At 52.6% G+C, this 17,435-nt stretch overlaps 2 protein-coding genes across 3 annotated transcripts in view; one reads left to right on the top strand and one right to left on the bottom strand.

Moving 5' to 3' along the window:
- The first annotated feature begins 315 nt into the window (after positions 1 to 315).
- Positions 316 to 3,653, top strand: Ptger1 (prostaglandin E receptor 1). 2 transcript variants are annotated; one of them, XM_021169480.3, is made up of 3 exons: positions 316 to 599; positions 1,565 to 2,532; positions 2,953 to 3,653. In XM_021169480.3, the coding sequence occupies exons 2-3, from the start codon at positions 1,582 to 1,584 to the stop codon at positions 3,217 to 3,219; spliced, it is 1,218 nt and encodes a 405-aa protein (XP_021025139.1). In that variant the 5' UTR covers positions 316 to 599; positions 1,565 to 1,581; the 3' UTR covers positions 3,220 to 3,653. The 2 variants fall into 2 exon arrangements, with proteins under 2 accessions (XP_021025139.1, XP_085699897.1); XM_085843771.1 differs by lacking the exon at positions 316 to 599 and having other exon boundaries at positions 1,258 to 2,532.
- A 127-nt stretch (positions 3,654 to 3,780) lies between these two features.
- The window catches only part of Pkn1 (protein kinase N1), a 30,326-nt gene continuing 16,671 nt past the window's right edge, over positions 3,781 to 17,435 (bottom strand). The window contains exons 7-22 of the mRNA XM_021169479.3: positions 17,234 to 17,428; positions 14,957 to 15,066; positions 14,731 to 14,874; positions 11,607 to 11,682; positions 11,382 to 11,523; positions 11,200 to 11,293; positions 7,284 to 7,363; positions 7,134 to 7,209; positions 6,955 to 7,046; positions 5,826 to 6,002; positions 5,588 to 5,650; positions 5,398 to 5,474; positions 4,981 to 5,123; positions 4,606 to 4,713; positions 4,423 to 4,503; positions 3,781 to 4,051 (exon numbers count right to left, since the gene is read on the bottom strand). Coding sequence (XP_021025138.1) covers positions 3,848 to 4,051; positions 4,423 to 4,503; positions 4,606 to 4,713; positions 4,981 to 5,123; positions 5,398 to 5,474; positions 5,588 to 5,650; positions 5,826 to 6,002; positions 6,955 to 7,046; positions 7,134 to 7,209; positions 7,284 to 7,363; positions 11,200 to 11,293; positions 11,382 to 11,523; positions 11,607 to 11,682; positions 14,731 to 14,874; positions 14,957 to 15,066; positions 17,234 to 17,428 — 1,862 coding nt within the window. The 3' untranslated portion in view covers positions 3,781 to 3,847. The remainder of the gene's footprint in view (positions 4,052 to 4,422; positions 4,504 to 4,605; positions 4,714 to 4,980; positions 5,124 to 5,397; positions 5,475 to 5,587; positions 5,651 to 5,825; positions 6,003 to 6,954; positions 7,047 to 7,133; positions 7,210 to 7,283; positions 7,364 to 11,199; positions 11,294 to 11,381; positions 11,524 to 11,606; positions 11,683 to 14,730; positions 14,875 to 14,956; positions 15,067 to 17,233; positions 17,429 to 17,435) is intronic.

Genomic DNA, 17,435 nt, shown 5'->3' with positions numbered 1-17,435 from the left:
TGGTCTAGGCTGCCCACCTCTGCCCAACTGTGACAACCATAACGACAAGGGTAGGAGGCATTGCTAGCTCCCATCACACCCAGGCAACTCCCAAACCCTCAAGCCCAATGAGGACAACACTCCTTCACACACACACTCACTCTCCTGCCCCCCTCCCCCCCACGGGAACTCATAGCCCTCCCAGCCTGCCCCAGGCGATGCTCACATTTTCCAGTGTTTAGATTTTATCCGCTTTATTAATGAGGCGGGCAAGAGGCCCGGGTGAGGGTGTGGGGGTTTGCTCCTGCCCCGCTGAGAGGAGGGGGTCACAGAGACCAAACCAATTCAGAGAACCTCAGTCTTTGGCGGGAAGGAGCTGGGCCCAGTTGCCCTGACTGTTGCCAGCAGTTTTGCCCACTCAAGGCTCCCAGCCCCAGAGAGCAGGCATGCATGGGGTGGAGCAGCCCCTGGAGGCCAGTGGAGTGCGGGTGGAGGCGGCACGAAGCCTAGGAGCCGCCCCAGGAAGAGGGAGCGGCCTGCCGGGAGCCAGGGAGTAGCTGGAGCAGGCAGCAGGAGCCAAGTTCCAGGCCATGGGGACCCTGCATCCTGAGCAGCACTGGGTAAGAAGCTGGGACATTGAGGATAGCAAGCCAAAGAAGGCTAGCTATAGCCCTCCTGCTCTCTTGCTGTTTAATGGCTCTCAGCCCTAGGCTGTCCATCTCCTCTCAACTAGAGAATGGACAAGCCAGGGGCCGGTTCAAATAGGGGTATGGGATGGGCATCTGAATGAGGCAATGCCAGACTGGTGAGAGATTGCGTGGAGACAAGAGAGGGCAGCAGAGATGGGATTCTGGAAAAGAGCTGGGCCCATGGGATCTGAGAGCACCATAGAGATCAGAGATGGGTTCGGGGTAGCAGGGGTCTGTGGGGACAGAGAGGACCACGGAGACCAGAGATGTGGCATAGAGGCCTTGGGGCACAAGAACTGGTCTATAGGTGTAGAGATGGGTTGTTTGGGGAAGAGATCTAACTGCCGATTGGGTCAGTCTCTGGAGACAGGCACAGGGCCATTGGAAGAGATGAACTATAAGTGGTGGCGGTGTTGGAATGGGGACATCAAGGACAGAGTTAAAAGGTGACCAAAGCTAGTTGTGGTGTGAGCCTTTAATCCGAAGACACAGGAGGCATAAGCAGGTGGATCTTTTGAATTTAAGGTTAGCCTGGCCAGTTCCAGGGCAAGCCAAGGAGACTTCTGAAAACGGAGAGATGGGCAGGCAGACACGAAAGTGGAAATTGGGATCAGAAGTGGGCAAGGGTCTATCCCATGGGGTCATGGACTAGGAAACTGATGGGGTGGAAACCTGGAGGTGGGAGTGAGGTGGAGATGAGGCTAGATACCCGGGACCCGTGCCAGGTCAGTCAAGACCCCCAGCAGATACGAGAGCAGAATGAAGCCAGACACAAGAGATGGGGGCAGAGACAGGTGAAGTAGGATCCGAAATGGAGCAGCTACGGTCATGTGGCAGTGCCCTGGGCACAGAAGGTTGGGACCCTACCTCACTGTGCCCTCTTCTTATCTACGCAGCCCTCTTGGCCACTGATATGAGCCCCTGCGGGCTTAACCTGAGCCTAGCGGATGAGGCAGCAACGTGCACAACACCCAGGCTCCCCAATACATCTGTGGTGCTGCCAACAGGCGATAATGGCACATCACCAGCGCTGCCTATCTTCTCCATGACTCTGGGTGCTGTGTCCAACGTGCTGGCGCTGGCGCTGCTGGCCCAGGTTGCAGGCCGAATGCGGCGGCGCCGCTCGGCTGCCACCTTCCTGTTGTTCGTCGCCAGCCTGCTTGCCATCGACCTAGCAGGCCATGTGATCCCGGGCGCCCTGGTGCTTCGCCTATATACTGCGGGACGTGCGCCTGCTGGCGGGGCGTGTCATTTCCTGGGTGGCTGCATGGTCTTCTTCGGCCTGTGCCCACTTTTGCTTGGCTGTGGCATGGCCGTAGAGCGCTGTGTGGGTGTCACGCAGCCACTGATCCACGCGGCGCGCGTATCTGTGGCCCGCGCACGCCTGGCACTAGCCGTGCTGGCTGCCATGGCTTTGGCGGTGGCGCTGCTGCCACTGGTACACGTGGGTCGCTACGAGCTACAGTACCCTGGCACCTGGTGTTTTATTAGCCTTGGGCCTCGTGGAGGTTGGCGCCAGGCGTTGCTTGCCGGCCTCTTCGCTGGCCTTGGCCTGGCCGCGCTCCTTGCGGCGTTAGTGTGCAATACGCTCAGCGGCCTGGCGCTCCTCCGTGCCCGCTGGAGACGGCGTCGCTCTCGACGGTTCCGAGTGACCGCAGGTCCCGATGATCGCCGGCGCTGGGGATCTCGTGGACCCCGCTTGGCCTCCGCCTCGTCTGCCTCATCCATCACTTCAGCCACAGCCACCCTCCGCAGCTCTCGGGGCGGCGGCTCCGCGCGCAGGGTTCACGCACACGATGTGGAAATGGTGGGCCAGCTCGTGGGCATCATGGTGGTGTCGTGCATCTGCTGGAGCCCCCTGCTGGTGAGGGGCGCAGTCGCTCCTCAAGCCAAACTCTTTTCTGCCCCCTCCTGGGCTCTGCCCCCTGAAGACCCTGCCTGCAGACAAAGCCTGCCCCTCTGCTATCCGGGACCCTTTTCTTCACTCTCTTTAGGATCTCCGTAAATAGTCTCACTCACTCAAGCCTTTTACTTTCTATGTCCCTCCGCTCCATCCATTCATAGCCTTCTTCCTTCCCAGCTTGTTGACCTTAGAGTCCTATGTGTGTTGTAATACTGGGTCTTCTATAGCCGGATTCTCCGCAATCTCTGATGACCTTTGCTTAGTCACTCTCCTTCCTGCACAGATCCTATTTGTCCTGCATGGCTCGCCCTGGCATCCTGACCCTCCACCCCACCCCTTCTCTCCCGCGGGCTCCACTGCTCACACCTGCTTCTCTCGCAGGTGTTGGTGGTGTTGGCCATCGGGGGCTGGAACTCTAACTCCCTGCAGCGGCCACTCTTTCTGGCTGTACGCCTCGCATCGTGGAACCAGATCCTGGACCCATGGGTGTACATCCTGCTGCGCCAGGCCATGCTGCGCCAACTGCTTCGCCTCCTACCACTGAGGGTCAGTGCCAAGGGTGGTCCAACGGAGCTGGGCCTAACCAAGAGTGCCTGGGAGGCCAGTTCACTGCGTAGTTCCCGGCACAGTGGTTTCAGTCACCTCTGAATGGGCCCAGAAGCTAAGCCAAACCATTCTGGGCTGGGCTCAAGGGCATAGAGTCTCAAACTCAGTGTGCCTAGGGCACTGCGTCCTGTGGGTCCACAACACTGTCACCGCACAGGGATGAAAGAGGCTCCACTGGGGACGAGTACAGTTCTAACGTTGGTCACGAGATGGCACAGATACATGGGATGCTCGAAACACCAGAGGTGGGACTCCCCAGGCCAGCAGCTTGAAGAGCATGCGCACAGCGCCGCAACCTTAGTTCTAAGATTTGGGCTCTCCATAATAGAGCAAAGTTTTGGATTCACTTCCCATCTCTGTCACCACCCCAATAGACTCTTGCAAGCATCTATCCCAAACTATCCCAAGAATCTCAACACCTTCTACCCACACAGCCTTAAAACCCCAATGCTCCCCAATACACCCCTAAGCCCACTACTGCATGTTCCCATCTTGACCTTTCAAATGAGCCCCATCAGTCCTGCCCCCAAGAGTCTGCCTTGCCTCTGTCACCTGCTCCAAGCACACCAGTCCAGATGCACACAGAGGCTGAAAATGCATGTATGGAGTAAATCCCAAAGGCTTGTTTTTTAAAAAATCAAGAACTCTTGGGTAAGGCAGGGGCTTGGGGCTAGTTGCCTCCGGCCACAAAGTCGAAATCCCGGAAGGCTGCCTGCTCCGCAGCTGTAAGGGGCCGTGCATCCCGGGGAGGACTCAGTGTGGGGGCCTCCCCAGTGAACTCCTCATCAAAGTTGCTGACATCTGTGCGCCCTGAAAGTGTAGGCACGAAGGGTGGAGGCAGGCGACGGGCCAGCAGGACATCCCAGCCCAGAGACTGTGGAGAGGGGGACAGAGAGAGTCATGATGGAGTTTGAGGGGTCTGAAGGGAAGTCTAGAGATCAGCAGGAAGCAGATAAGATGGGGAGGGACTGGGAACTCAGATAAATCAAGGGAGTCTGAGGTAGTCTAGGGTAAGTCCTGTGATGATGATATGGGCCTGGAGAAGCAGTGGGGATGACGATTAAGGGAAATGAAGGTTGCAGACAAACGGAGGTAACATTTGTGAAGAGTCATGGTGGCTGTGGGGTGTGGGGCTACAAAACTCTTTAAGATACAGCTACTAGATTTGGGGTGGGAATGAACTGGAGCTGAGAAGAATACTCAGGTCCTTGGGGTGACTGAGAGGATGGGGAGGGGTCCGCTCACCCGGAAGAAAGGCTGTTTTTTCACATCTTCTGCATCGCGCTCAGTGGATCCCAGCCTCCGCTCCGGGTTCCTCCGCAGTAGCTGTGAGCATGCACAGGAGTCGATCTATATCTGAGTCCAGTCCCGAGACCCCTTCCCAGCCTACCTTGCCGGAGGTGGTCGGGAGGTGGGAGGTGTGCCTACCCTTCTCATGATGCCGATGGCCTCTGCAGACAGGAAGCGGGGATAGCGAACCTCGTCGTTGACAATGCTGTCAAATACCTCCTCCTCATCATCCCCAGGGAACGGAGACTGGGGGGCAGAGGTTGCGGGTTTGTAAAATCCCACTTTTAGCCAGTCCACACACCCAGCACTACCAAAGGCCCCCACCCCTCAGGGGACACTCTTGCACCGCTGCTGGCTTACAGGGGTAAGTATCCCACTTTACAACTACAGAAAGATTAGAGAGGTAAGGCTGCCGGTTCCAGATCATACTTCACATAGTAGGAGCAGATTCCCATCTCACTCTGAGGCACATGCATGTTCTCTACAGAAAAAAAAAGGCAGCCTGGGCCTCACCTCTCCAACCAACATCTCATAGAGCAGCACGCCCAGTCCCCACCAGTCCACTGCTCGCGTGTAGGATGTGTCTGTGAGCACTTCCGGCGCCAGGAACTCCGGAGTTCCGCAGAACGTGCTGGTCCGGTCCCCATAGCCCATCCCTGGGTGGGGTGGAGAGCAAGGCCACGTGAGCCTATAGTTGCTAGGGGGGTAGGAGCATGAGATGCTCCAAATATCCATCCAGCCCTACCCCAGGTCAGTATGGGGTGACCCAGATGGGGCTAGAGCGGTGAACTATTCTGAAGCTGCTAGGGTGAGCAGGTGGCTGGCAGCAAAGCCCATAGAGAAGAAAATGTCACCTGACCACCTAGATACAGCTGCACCAGAGGGTAGCCCACCCCCTATTCCTCTCATCCCAGGATTGCAGCCCCTCACCCTCCTTGCAGAGGCCAAAGTCTGCGATCTTGACGTAGCCCTCAGTATCCAGGAGCAAATTGTCCAACTTCAGGTCCCTGGGGAATGGGGGTGTCAGGGGATGTAAAGAGGGGTGACTGGGTAGGGATCGGGGCTCTGTGCAGAGCTTGACCATGTCCAGTCTGTGGGCAGAACATTCTCACGTACACACCTGTAGACAATCTTGTGTTCATGGAGGAACTGCAGTCCCAGCACCACACAGGCGGAATAGAAGCTGCGGAGATGCATAAGATCGCACAAGCCTGGTTCCTCAGGCACCAAAGTCCCTGACCCCCGGGGTCCCAAAGCTGTGCAGGAGGAAGGCCTGAGGGTGGAGGGCTAGGAGGTGGGGCAGAAAGGCGGGGCCTCGGGTGGTGTGAAGGAGGGGCGTGGTGCTGGGATAGACTCACACAGCCCGAGGCTCTGAGAACACGTCGCTATGAATGTGCAGCATCAGGTCTCCACCCGCCGAGTACTCCATCACAAAGCACACGTGCTCTGGGGTCTGGAAACAGCCGAAAAGGTTCACCAGGAAGGGATGTCCTGCCCTGGTCACGGCCGCCAAAATCCGCTTCTCACACATCAGGCTGGACAGGAGGCAGAAGTCAGAGAGCCCAGCTGCCCCTCCTACACCCATGCCCTCCAGGTTCACTCAGGTATCTGTTGAGTTGCACTGCTGTGCAATTTTGAGCGATTGGATTCTTTTCTCATTTTGGGAAATGGGTAAGGGTGCAAGGCTCAGGCAGACAGACAGTCTGAGTCCATGCTGGGGACGGGCTTGGGAAGCACTGGCCCGCTCATCAGGCTCGGTGTGAGGACTGAAGCATGGGGTCTGATCAGTGGTGAGAGGCTTCCCTCCCTGTCAGTGAGAGGACAGCAAGCCCAGCCCGCAGAGAAGCAGGCCGACGACCGCAGTGGCACCGCAGTGGCATCAGGACAGAGGCGCCTTAAGGCAGACACACTGGGCTCTGCAACCCAGATTAATAAATAAACTCTTACTTATTTGAGCTTTTGTTCCTGGTTATTAAAGTTCTTTGTCATTAAAAAGGTGGCTGGGAAGTCTAGGGACAGCCTGAAGCCTCCACAGGGATCAAGAACTGTGAACAATTCTCTGACTCGACCTCCTCTTTAATGTGCTGGACAGTCGTAAGAGGACGACGAGCTCCAAGGGCATCTGACAGACACATCAGGAGGCTAAGTTCTAAGGAAGGCCTGCCTTTCCCAGCATCTGGAAGCACATCTGTTAGAGGATGATTTTAACCTAGGACCCTGACCCCAAAACCGAGGCAGTTCCAAGACTGGACACTTGAGTCCGAACCTCCTGCCTGTGACTGTGTGACCTCTAGTGGACTGTTACACCATGAGCAGAGAGGAAGACATCTCAGAGTTCACTCTGGAAAGGGAAGGGGTCACAGATGAGTCACAGTACTCACAGTAAGAGGGGGGTTCTCGTCCATGAATCCCTCTCACTGAAATGCTCAGTAGAGGACACTCTTGGTCTGTTTTCCAAAAATTCCCAAGGTCAGGGCAGAACCTCACCTCTCAACCTCATCTCGGGCTACAATGTCACCTTTCTTCAAGGCTTTGATGGCAAAGAGCTCCCCACTGGAGCGGAATTCAGACAGCAGCACCTGGCACACAGTGGGAACAGGGGCTTTAGTGGACAGTCTAGGCCCTTGGGGTAAAACTCCGAGCCCCTAAGTCCTCCCCCAAGTCACCTTTCCAAAGTGACCCCGGCCAAGCACTGCCAGGAACTTGAAGTCCTCAAGTGTCAGGGGCGACTTTCTCAGGGGGCTGTGGAGAAAGAGATCTCGTGGGGACTTGGAGAATATGCAGGGGTACAGATAGGGACTAGGAAGGGGTATCACCTGCACAGGCCAGGGCCTGGAGTCTCCTGGGTCTCTGAAGGCAGCTCTGGAGATGTGGTGGACTCATGGGTTGGAGAACTCTGTGGTGCAGAGGTCACAGTAGCCATAAGTCAGAGCTCATGAGCCCCAGAGCCAAAAGGGCCCTGAGCCACACTCATCCTTGCCTTATGTCTGCCCCACACCCTCCTCCCCAGGACCACCGCTTCATAGCTGACTTTGCCTTCACATGGGTAGCACAGTATAGACCTGAGCACTGTGCACACTTCCCCAGCACAGCGCTTTATTTCCTTTGAGCAGACTCTCACCAAACTGTGCAAGCCACACTGACTTGTGCTCCTTCTGCCTCCGCCTGCTGGACAACTTGGGCCCCAGGCTTACACTGGGCCAGCTCTTCTTCCCTCTGTAACCCTTTCTGAGATACCATTTATGTGAGGATCAGCTGACTCCTGTGCTAAAGAGCAGAAACCCTCAGCACACCCTATCTCGTCTTATTTTTCTCCCAGAATACTACATATTAAATATCTGTTGTCTGCTTATTGAATTTCCTGGTTCTAGCCTGCACAGATTATGGATTGATTGATTTATAATGCTGGGCATGAAACCCAGGACCTCATACCTACTAGGTGAACACTCTACTACAGAGCTTCATGCCAGCCTAGCCACACCACATGAGCACATGCCTGAAAAGAGTCAGGGTCTGGGGCAGCCTTGGCTCAAGAAAAGGGAGGTGCTTACTTAAGCCAAGCCTGTTGGCCTGAGGTAGAGCTCTGGACTCCACAGGTGGAAGGAGAGAATCAACTTCTGCAAGTTGTCCTCTGATCTCCACACCTGAAGGTGTAGCACACGTGCAGAGCCCCAGAAAACAACATTCAAACACATATATTGAAACAAACAAAAAAGACTCAGGATCTGAGAGTGCGGCTTTGTGGTGTAATTCTGGCCTCTCCTGTGAGACCCTGGCTTCCATCTTCCTCCCTTTTCAAAATGGAGAAAAGGTACCAAGCAGACAGCACAGCCAGGCACACTCTCAGCACTCGAGAGGCTGGGGCGGAATGATCAAAAAGGAAAGAAAACTGGGGCAGCAGCAGAGTGTGTGGGTGAAGGTGCCTGCTGCCGACACTGACAACTGGAGTTTGAGCCCTGGGACTCACAGAGTGGAAGGAGAACTGACTCCTGCAAATTTTCTCTGACCACTACATGAGCATCCCCACACTCACACAAAATAAACTGAATGGTAATATAAATTTTATAAAGAAGCCATGCATAGTGGCACAAGCCTTTGATCATAGCATTTAGGAGAGAAGGCAAGCTCTGTGATTTCAGGGCCTGTCTGGTCTCTATAGCAAGTTCTAGGATAGCCAAAGCTACATAGAGAGGCCCTGTCTAAGACAGACAGACAGACAGACAGACAGACAGAAAGAAAGAAAGAAAGAAAGAAAGAAAGAAAGAAAGAAAGAAAGAAAGAAAGAAAGAAAGAATAAAAGGAAAGTAAAAGGAACACTGTATTTGACAAGGCTGACAACAGGACAGCCACCGTGCACTGGCCTGAACCCAGCAGATGCTGATCGCCGATGGACCAGCCTATGGTTAGGCAGCCTGCCAGAGCTAGAAATGGTTGGAGGGAAGAAAAGGAAAGAAGTATGGTACCTAGTAACCCACACAAGTTCTGTCGATGGCATGGCTTCCGTGGCTGCCATCAACCACGCAGTTCTCATCGGATTCACAGAACAGAGTCAATTCCTTGTTTCTTTACAAAAAAAATCTATGACCACAGAACTAGAGGTAGTTCATAACAGCTACACCTCCACTTCTTTGGGTAACCCCTATCATAGAGCAACACAGTTTGCCCTTGATATAAATTGTGGCTTTTTTCCTTTGTGTTTTGGATCAACAGCTTCCTAACTGGACTTAACACTCACTCCTAGCCGGGCGGTGATGGCGCACGCCTTTAATCCCAACACTTGGGAGGCAGAGGCAGGTGGATTTCTGAGTTCGAGACCAGCCTGGTCCATAGAGTGAGTTCCAGGACAGCCAGGGCTATACAGAGAAACCCTGTCTCAAAAAAGCCATTAAAAAAAAAAAAAAGACTTATTCCTTAAGTAATGCCAGGTGCTGGAAACGTAGCCGACTACCCAGGGTTAGTGAGGTCACAGAACTTGGAGGAGGTCCGACAGTCACCACTTTACTAAACCAGCACAACCCCTAACTACACTCTAAATATTTATGGTTATCAGTGGTTCTCAGTCTGTAGGTCAGACCTTCCTGGGCACTGGTCAAGAGACCTTTTAACAGGGGTCACATAAAACAATCACAGATATTTACATTATGATTCATAACAATAGCAAAATTATAGTTGTGACGTAGCAATGAAAATAATCTTATTTTTCACAACATGTGAAACTGTATTAAAGGGTCAGCATTGGGAAGGTTGAGAGCCTCTGCCTGATACCCAATGAAAGTGTTCCTCATCCCTCACCAAGGAGACTTCTCTCTGCAACAGATGGAGACTACCACAGAAAGCCACACTCAGTCAAAATGCAGAAGCCCAGTTCCAGTGGATACATCTACAAAACACTTCCATACCTAAGGCTCAGAGAACACTGAGAGAGAAAGACTGGTAGGGCCAGAGGATTGGGGAGTTCAGTATAAGGCTGTGTCCATCTCAACAGCATGACCGTCCAAATGAGCTGGACAAGGACAATAACTACAGATATACCACAGTGGATGGGGCAAAGCCCACGAGGCCCAACCCTTCTGAAAGTACTACAGTCAATTAAAGTATGTTTGATGTGAGAGAGGGTCTTCCCAAAGGAAAACCACACTAATTGATTATCTAGAATTAAATGACCAGACTTGAAAATATACAGAGCCGCCGGGCGGTGGTGGCGCAGGCCTTTAATCCCAGCACTCGGGAGGCAGAGGCAGGCAGATTTCTGAGTTCAAGGCCAGTCTGGTCTACAAAGTGAGTTCCAGGACAGCCAGGGATACACAGAGAAACCCTGTCTAGGAAAACAAAAAACAAAAACAAAAACAAAAAAAAGAAAACATACAGAAAAGTGACATTATATACATTGAGCAGGATGTATATCAGAATATATATTTATACATACATAGATGCATGCAATAGCAATTAATGAACAAAGAGGCCATGAATTTGACAGAGAGGAAGAAGGGGTTTACAGGAGGATTGGGAGAAAGAAAAGCTATAGTACAATCTCAAAATCCAACTCCACAGCTGAGGTGACTTCACTCCAGATCCCCCGCCTCTGCCTCCCAGTGCAGCAGTCACACAGGCACCTTTCTGCCCTCTTCCACCAGCTCACACTTTGTTTCTTTTGTTCTTTTCTTTTATCAGCCTGGGATGGAGCCCAGAGCTGCAAGCACACTGCCCAAGAGTTATGCTACTGAGCAAACTTTAGTCTCCAAGCACACACCCCCAGCTCTGGTTTCTGAGACAGGGTCTTGATATGTAGCCTAAACTGGCCTAGAACTTACTATGTAGTCTAGGCTGGACTCAAACTTGTGGTGAGCACCCTGCCTCTGCCATGCCACTGCTGGGAAGCTAGGCTGGTGTCACCTTGCCCAGCTCCCACGTTGATATTTTAAATGGGTATAGAAGACAGGGGAGGTGCTGGAGATGTAGTTGTCAGAGCACTTGCCCAGCATGCACAAAGCCCTGGGTCTCATCACCATTACCCTATACACTGGGCATGGCAATCCCAGCACACAGGGGTCTCAGGGGTTCAAGAGTTCAAAGCCTGAAACTATACTCAACAAAAACAACCAAATAACCAGCCTTGTTCTCCTGGATGATCCTGGGTTAGCATCTGGAGGTTTCTGGAAACAAAACAAAACAAAACAAAAACAGCAGGTCCCCCAGCCTCCCCTGCCCAGAGGGGAGCGGGTGCACACTCACCAGGCTGCATGAGGTGGAGGGCAGCCCTGGTGGGCTCTTCTGGGACGAGCTGTCTGAGTCAGCACCGAGATTCAGTTTCTCCATGGATATGTCTCTGCAGGAGAGGGAGGAGGGTGAGTTGGCAACCTAGGATGCTCTGAAACAGAAGCAACAGAGAAACAGGCCACACGCTCCTTCCTTACCCAGTGTGCCGGATCTCAGCACCTGGAGATGCATTGGGACTGAAGGTGCCAGTCGCCACAGCACTAGGGATGAGTCTACGGAGCAGCCGCACCCAAGTCGCCACATCAATGTTCATCTGTCTGGCTCGCTGAAATGCCTTCCCTGAAGTTGCAAGGGTAGGGTCACCACCCATGACATCCTGGGGTCCTTGGCTGTACAACCCAGCTCACTCAGGCCCTCCTTACCTTGCTGCTTGGAGAAGATTTTTTTCTGCCTTTGGAGCCTAGGGATCCGCTCGATGATGGGGTTACGGAAAGTGACCTGTGGGGACACGCTTCGCTGCAGTGGTCGCAGGAATAGATACACACACAACCTATGTATGGGGCTCCATGACACCAAGTGTCCCTGAGGACATGTGGCTTGGCTCTAGCAGCCGCATGCAAAGCTGAGCTGTTGGAAGTGACTATGTACAGGAGGGTCAATGACTCCACTCATGGGTTCATCGAGCGAAGGCTTCAGAGCATCACAGACTGTTGGGAAGGAAGCAGGGGGCTTCACAGGGAAGGGTGTGACTGCAAGAGCAGGTCTCTAGCTACCAGACCTACTACCTTCTCCTCCTTCTGTCTCCATGCCTGCATGTGAACAGCTCTACTCCACGGCCTGCTTCATTGCAAGCCCAGAAGCAATGGGGTGAGTGCTGCAACCCTGAAACCATCCTGCTTCCTGTAAGTTTATTTCTCCCGAGTGTTCTGTCAAGCAACAGAAAGCTGATGAGCATGGAAGCCGTGGTCAGTGCACTCACTGTCTGCCCTCATAAGTGTATGCTGCGTTCTCCTCACTGTGGCAGAGTACCTGACAGAACAATCTCGGGGAGCTCTACTCTGGCATAGCTGAGGAAGTACAGCCCACCATGGGAGGACGACATGGCGGCTCCGGCAGTGGGGCCCACTGTGGTAGAAGACTGAAGCCCAGGTACATCTCAGAGGACCAGGGAACAGAAAGCAGCAGGACTTAAGGCCTGACAATAGCCCTAGAGACACACTTCTTTCAGTGAGGCTTGGCCTCCTGAGGGTTCTATTACCTCTCCAAAGAGCCACCAGCTGGGGAGCAAGTGTGAGCCCTCATAGGGACTGAAAGAGTTAAAGTTAGTTGTCAAGTTGACTACCCAGGAGACCAGGCTCCAGGCACTTGTGAAGGATTCCCTGTGTCTATTAGGGAAGACCTGCCAAAGCTGGGAGAGGCATCATTGCCTAGGTGGGGGTCCTGGACAGCATGGAGAGGAGAAGCAAGCGGAGGACGGCACTCACCACTCTGCTTCCCAGCCTCACTTCCTATGCAGAGTGACTAGCTCCTGCTTGACTCCCCCACCATGGTGGACTCTGAGCAAAAGAAACCCTCTTCCCCTTCAAATGCTTTTGCTAGGGTACTTTACTACAGTCACAGGAAAAATACCTAAGACAGGAACATTCATATTCAAATCACACCAGGCTTCCATCTTGAAAAGGGAGGGTGCAGGCAGTCAGACCCTTCTCTGAGGGAGGAAGGGGTCTGCACCCACAAGACTGACGTGGAGGGGGCTCAGCGGTGGGAAGCACTGACTGCTCTTCCAGAGGTCCTGAGTTCAATTCCCAGCAACCACATGGTGGCTCACAACCATCTGTAATGGGATCTGATGCCCTCTTCTGGCCTGTAGGCATATATCCAGGCAGAACACTGTATATATAATAAATAAATAAATCTTAAAAACAAAACAAACAAACAAAAAAACCCAGCCTGACATGGAAGTCTGGGAAACAAGTCTCCCATCACCTATGACTTGATTCCCAAGTATAGTTCCAGGTTAGCCACACGAGGATCATCACTCAGCAATCCCAAAATGTCCCTGTGTACTGAAGATTTTGTCACAAGCCTATAGCTCTATTTAGGAGGTCCTTGAGTGAGGAAGTGAGATCACTGGTGTATGCCCACATACAGGATATTGGGAGCCTAGCCCCCTCCTGTGTCTCTTTGCTTCTGCATTCCGTTGGGTGCATGCGCCCCCTCCACTTATGCTGCTGGCATAGTGAGATGCTGAGCAACAAGCCCAGATTCACAGGGCTAAGGGGCCGTGGGCAGAAATATATATTCTCAGACCCCTATCTTAGACTGCATCAGAGCCAGGAGGGATGGAGCCTGGCCCCTTGCTTCAGAAGCCGCAGTGATGATGGGCCATCCCTGTGTGAACCATGATGACAGCCTAGGATTGCAACTCCAGCACATATAGGCACTGATCTCTAGACCCAGAATGTCCCTGTGCAGATGCCATATGTAGAAATCACATTTAAATTACTCAAAGTGTCGGTGGGAAAAAGTGGTTTCCAGTTAGACCAGCCACAGTTCAGACAGAACATTCTCCCCATGGCAGAACTCAACACGGTAGGCTCAGTGACAACAGCACTCTGGAAGATTCTGTCAGCTGCAGCCACACCCCACCTCCACCTGAGTCTGTTGCTGCTGTCCTGCAATGCTAGGGGTGAAGCCAGAGCTTCCAGAGTGCAAGCCCAGCACTGCACACAGGGCTCACCCAGTGCTTGGGTTTTTGAGACAGACCTCACTAAGCTGCAGTGGAAGAAAATGTTTTCTGTTTTTCAGACAGGGTCTCTCTATAGACTTGACTGGCCTGGGACACACTACGTAGATCAGGCTAACCACAAACTCAGAGGTCTGCTTGCCTCTACTTCCAGAGTGCTGGGGTTAAAGGTGAACGCCACCACTCACTTGGCTTTGGCTGTTTTTTGGTAAAGTCTTTATATTTCTGTCCTCTTGCTCATCATGTGACTCGATGTTGTATTATATCTAGTGTTAATGTTTGCTTGTTTGTTTGTTTAATGTATATGAATGTCTTGCCTGCATGTATGTCTGTGCAACACATGAGAACCTAGTGACTGAGGCCAAAAGAGGGTGTCAGTTCCCCTGGAACTGGAGTTACAGACAGCTGTAAGTGGCCATGTAGGTGTTGGGAATCACATCTGGGTCCTCTGGAGAGCAGCCAGTGCTCTTAACTGCTGAGCCATCTCTCCAGTACCTACACCTAGTTTTATCTTAACTAGAAATGGGGCCCATGGCTTTGTGCATGCTAGGCAAGCATTCTACCCATTGAGTCCTACCTATCACCAGACCAACATGCAATTGACGAGGCCCAGCCTTCTGGGAACACGGTCACTTATGTGGTCTGTTGCTGCTGATTCGCCTGGCACCAATCCCAGCCTTCGTGAGGCTTACTTCCCATGAAGACTCAGAAGCCTCTGAAATTAACCTCTCCATGCTAAGCAATTGGAGGCAAGGAGGCAGGAAACATCTTGGGGTCAGAAGTCAGAAACCAGGCTGTACCTCAGCCACCAGGCAGCCCTGGGGTTCCATGTCCAGCTGCACCTCATGCCTCTCGTTGTCCAAGAAGTCCTCCAACTTCAGAAATTTGAGAGCACACAGACCCCTCTGGTCTCGCCAGAACACAGCCAGCTCCAGCTCCCGAGCCTTAAGAAGAAACAGGGCCATCACTTCCTGTGTCTGACGCCTAAACTCCCCTTCTAATTCCCAATCCCCGAGCACGGCTCACCCTCTCCAGCTCCAGGGTAAAGCTCTGGTCCCAGGCATTGGGGCCGCATGGCTTCCAGGCTGTTTGCCCCACCACTGTGTTGTCCAGCTTGAGCACGGTGCTGACCTCAGCTGAAACCAGGAGAGGGCGGCAGGAAAGGGGGAGGGAAGGGCTTGCTCCATATCCTGTCAGAGCCCCTCAACTCCCTCAGTGTCCTGCTAGCTTGCCTTTCACAATAAAGCCTTTAATTCAGACTGGGGTTTGGGGGAAAGGGGTTTTGTGTGTTTTTCTTTTGGTTTTGAGATACACTCTTACTCTAAAGACCAAGCGAGCCTAGAACTTACTGCTTAACCCAGATTGGCTTTGAATCCTCCTGCCTTAGCCTCCTGAGTACTAGGGTTCCAGGCATACACATGTCAGCCCTCATTTTTCTTCTGTTTGAGACAATGTTTCATGTACCCTAGGCTGGCCCATAATTTCTGATCTTCCTGCTTCTACCTCCTAAATTCTGGAAGGCTTGTAGGACTACACCAGATACGCGTTTGGCTTGTTTGTTTTTGAGACAGTCTTGTGTAACTCAGGCTGGCCCTGGATACTCTATGTTTTTAGGATGATAATGAACTTCTGATTGTCCTGTCTCTACTTCCAAGCCTGCTGGGATTACAGGTGTGTGCTCCTGTACTTGGTTTATCCGGTGCTGGGAATCGAACTAAGGGGCATACTCCTGCTAGACAAGCTCCCCCTAACCTCTGTCCCCAGCCCACTGGGCTTGTGTAAGTACAGATCCTTGGAGCTCAGTACACTCACTGCTGTGCCCATCACTACCAGTTATCTCCTGCCCTTCAGATGGCTTCTGAGCCTTAGTTCTAGAAGATGAGGACACCCTTCCCTAGCCTCTAGCACCTGCCGCTCCTCCTATTTCCTGTCTCCGTGGGTCTGTGGCTCTAGCAAATGCTGAGTGGAACCAGGCTGTCCTTGGCTTCTTTTGCTTCCTGCACCACCCTCTGTGTCTGTCTGTGTACGTAGGGACGGTTCATGCTCTCCTCGCTTCCAAGACTGAATCCTAGCCCACTCTGTTTAGAACACCGTGCTCCTGTCCACTCATGGCACAGCTTCTCCCTTGCTGCCTTGTGAATAATGCCACAAATTGGGCATCTACCAACTCAAACCCCTGCTCAGTTCTCTGATGGACATATAGAAGCTGAACTGCTAGATCACGTGATTATCGCTAATTTCACCTTTATTTTTGCTGGGCTTAGGATGGAAGGAACCAAGACCTCAAATATAGTAGGCAAGTAGTCTATCCCTAATCAGTGACTCCAGCCCTCACTGGAAGGTTCTAGGCAGCTGCTCTCTCACTGAGTCCTGCCCATCTTCCCACTGAGGGAGGGAGGGAGTTCTATGCAGGAGGCCTACCACAGCCATACTCCAGCCCCTCACCGGGGGGTTCTAGGCAGCTCTACTGCTGATCTGTGCCCCAAGCCTCTGCTCTATTCCTCATGATGACTATTTCACTCTGCATGCCCACAGCCAACACAGGTTCCGATTTCCCTACATCTTCTCTTACATTTATGGGTTTTTTTGTTTTGTTCTGTTTCTCTTGTTGCTACTGTTTTATTTCTATTTATTTTTATTTTTATGTGTATGTTTGTTCTACATGCATGTATTTGCACTAGGTGTGTACCTGGTACCTGAAGATGTCACAAGAGGGTGTCAGACCCCCTAGAACTGGAGTTATGGGTGGTTGTGAGCAGCTGTGTGGGTGCTGGGGACTGAACCTCAGGTGCTCTTCAAGAGTAGCAAGTGCTCTCAATTGCTGAGCCATCTCTCTGGCCCCAATTTTTTTATTTTTGAAGTGTGTGTGTGTGTGTGTGTGTGTGTGTGTGTGTGCGTGCGTGCGCAGGTGAGTGTGGAAGGTTGTGCACATGGTATAGGGAGCAGGGAAGTCAGAAGAGCATGGGAGCCGCTGACTGTGGTGACAGCAGTTAAAGGCTCCTAATGAGGGCTGGGGTCCTCTGCAAGCTCAGTGCACACTCCTAACCTCTGAGTCCTCTCGCTAGGGCCGGGACACTGTGTAGATAGAATAGAAGCCATAGCAGCTATGGGACCAGCTGACTCAGTTGTTGAACCATGAATCATTTGAGCCCAGAGTTCGAGGGCAGCCTAAGCAACAGAGCTTTAAATAAATAAGCTAACCCTGGCTTTAAATAAATAAGCAAATAGTCAAATCAATAAAGAAAATGCTACAAACCGACCACCCCACCCACCCACCCACCCAGCCTCCCCATGACCACTCACTGGCATTCTCTGCCTCCCCTCTGAGGCTGCTCCGTCCACTAAGGCTTCCACTTCGGCTGTAAAGGCCCCGAGCGGGACGACTCAGGAATGGAGTGCGGCTTTCGGGGGTCCCAGATGCCCCCACTGAGGGGGGAGGGTTCCAGGGGATGGTCTCGGGAAGGTTTTTGCAGCCCACCACTCGTACTTCCAGGGTCCCTGTAGG

The sequence above is a fragment of the Mus caroli genome, unplaced genomic scaffold (assembly GCF_978045245.1).
Source record: "Mus caroli unplaced genomic scaffold, Mus_caroli_1 scaffold_10, whole genome shotgun sequence".
Taxonomy (NCBI): Eukaryota; Metazoa; Chordata; class Mammalia; order Rodentia; family Muridae; genus Mus; species Mus caroli.
Note: the sequence above shows the minus strand (reverse complement) of the source record. Positions and strands in the feature narration are given on the sequence as shown.

Bases quoted from the DNA above. Each gene is read 5' to 3' on its own strand.
- Ptger1 (XM_085843771.1), top strand. From the start codon at position 1,447: ATGGGGGCAGAGACAGGTGAAGTAGGATCCGAAATGGAGCAGCTACGG. The intron at 2,533-2,952 runs GTGAGGGGCGCA...CTTCTCTCGCAG, and splicing joins TCTGCTGGAGCCCCCTGCTG to GTGTTGGTGGTGTTGGCCAT.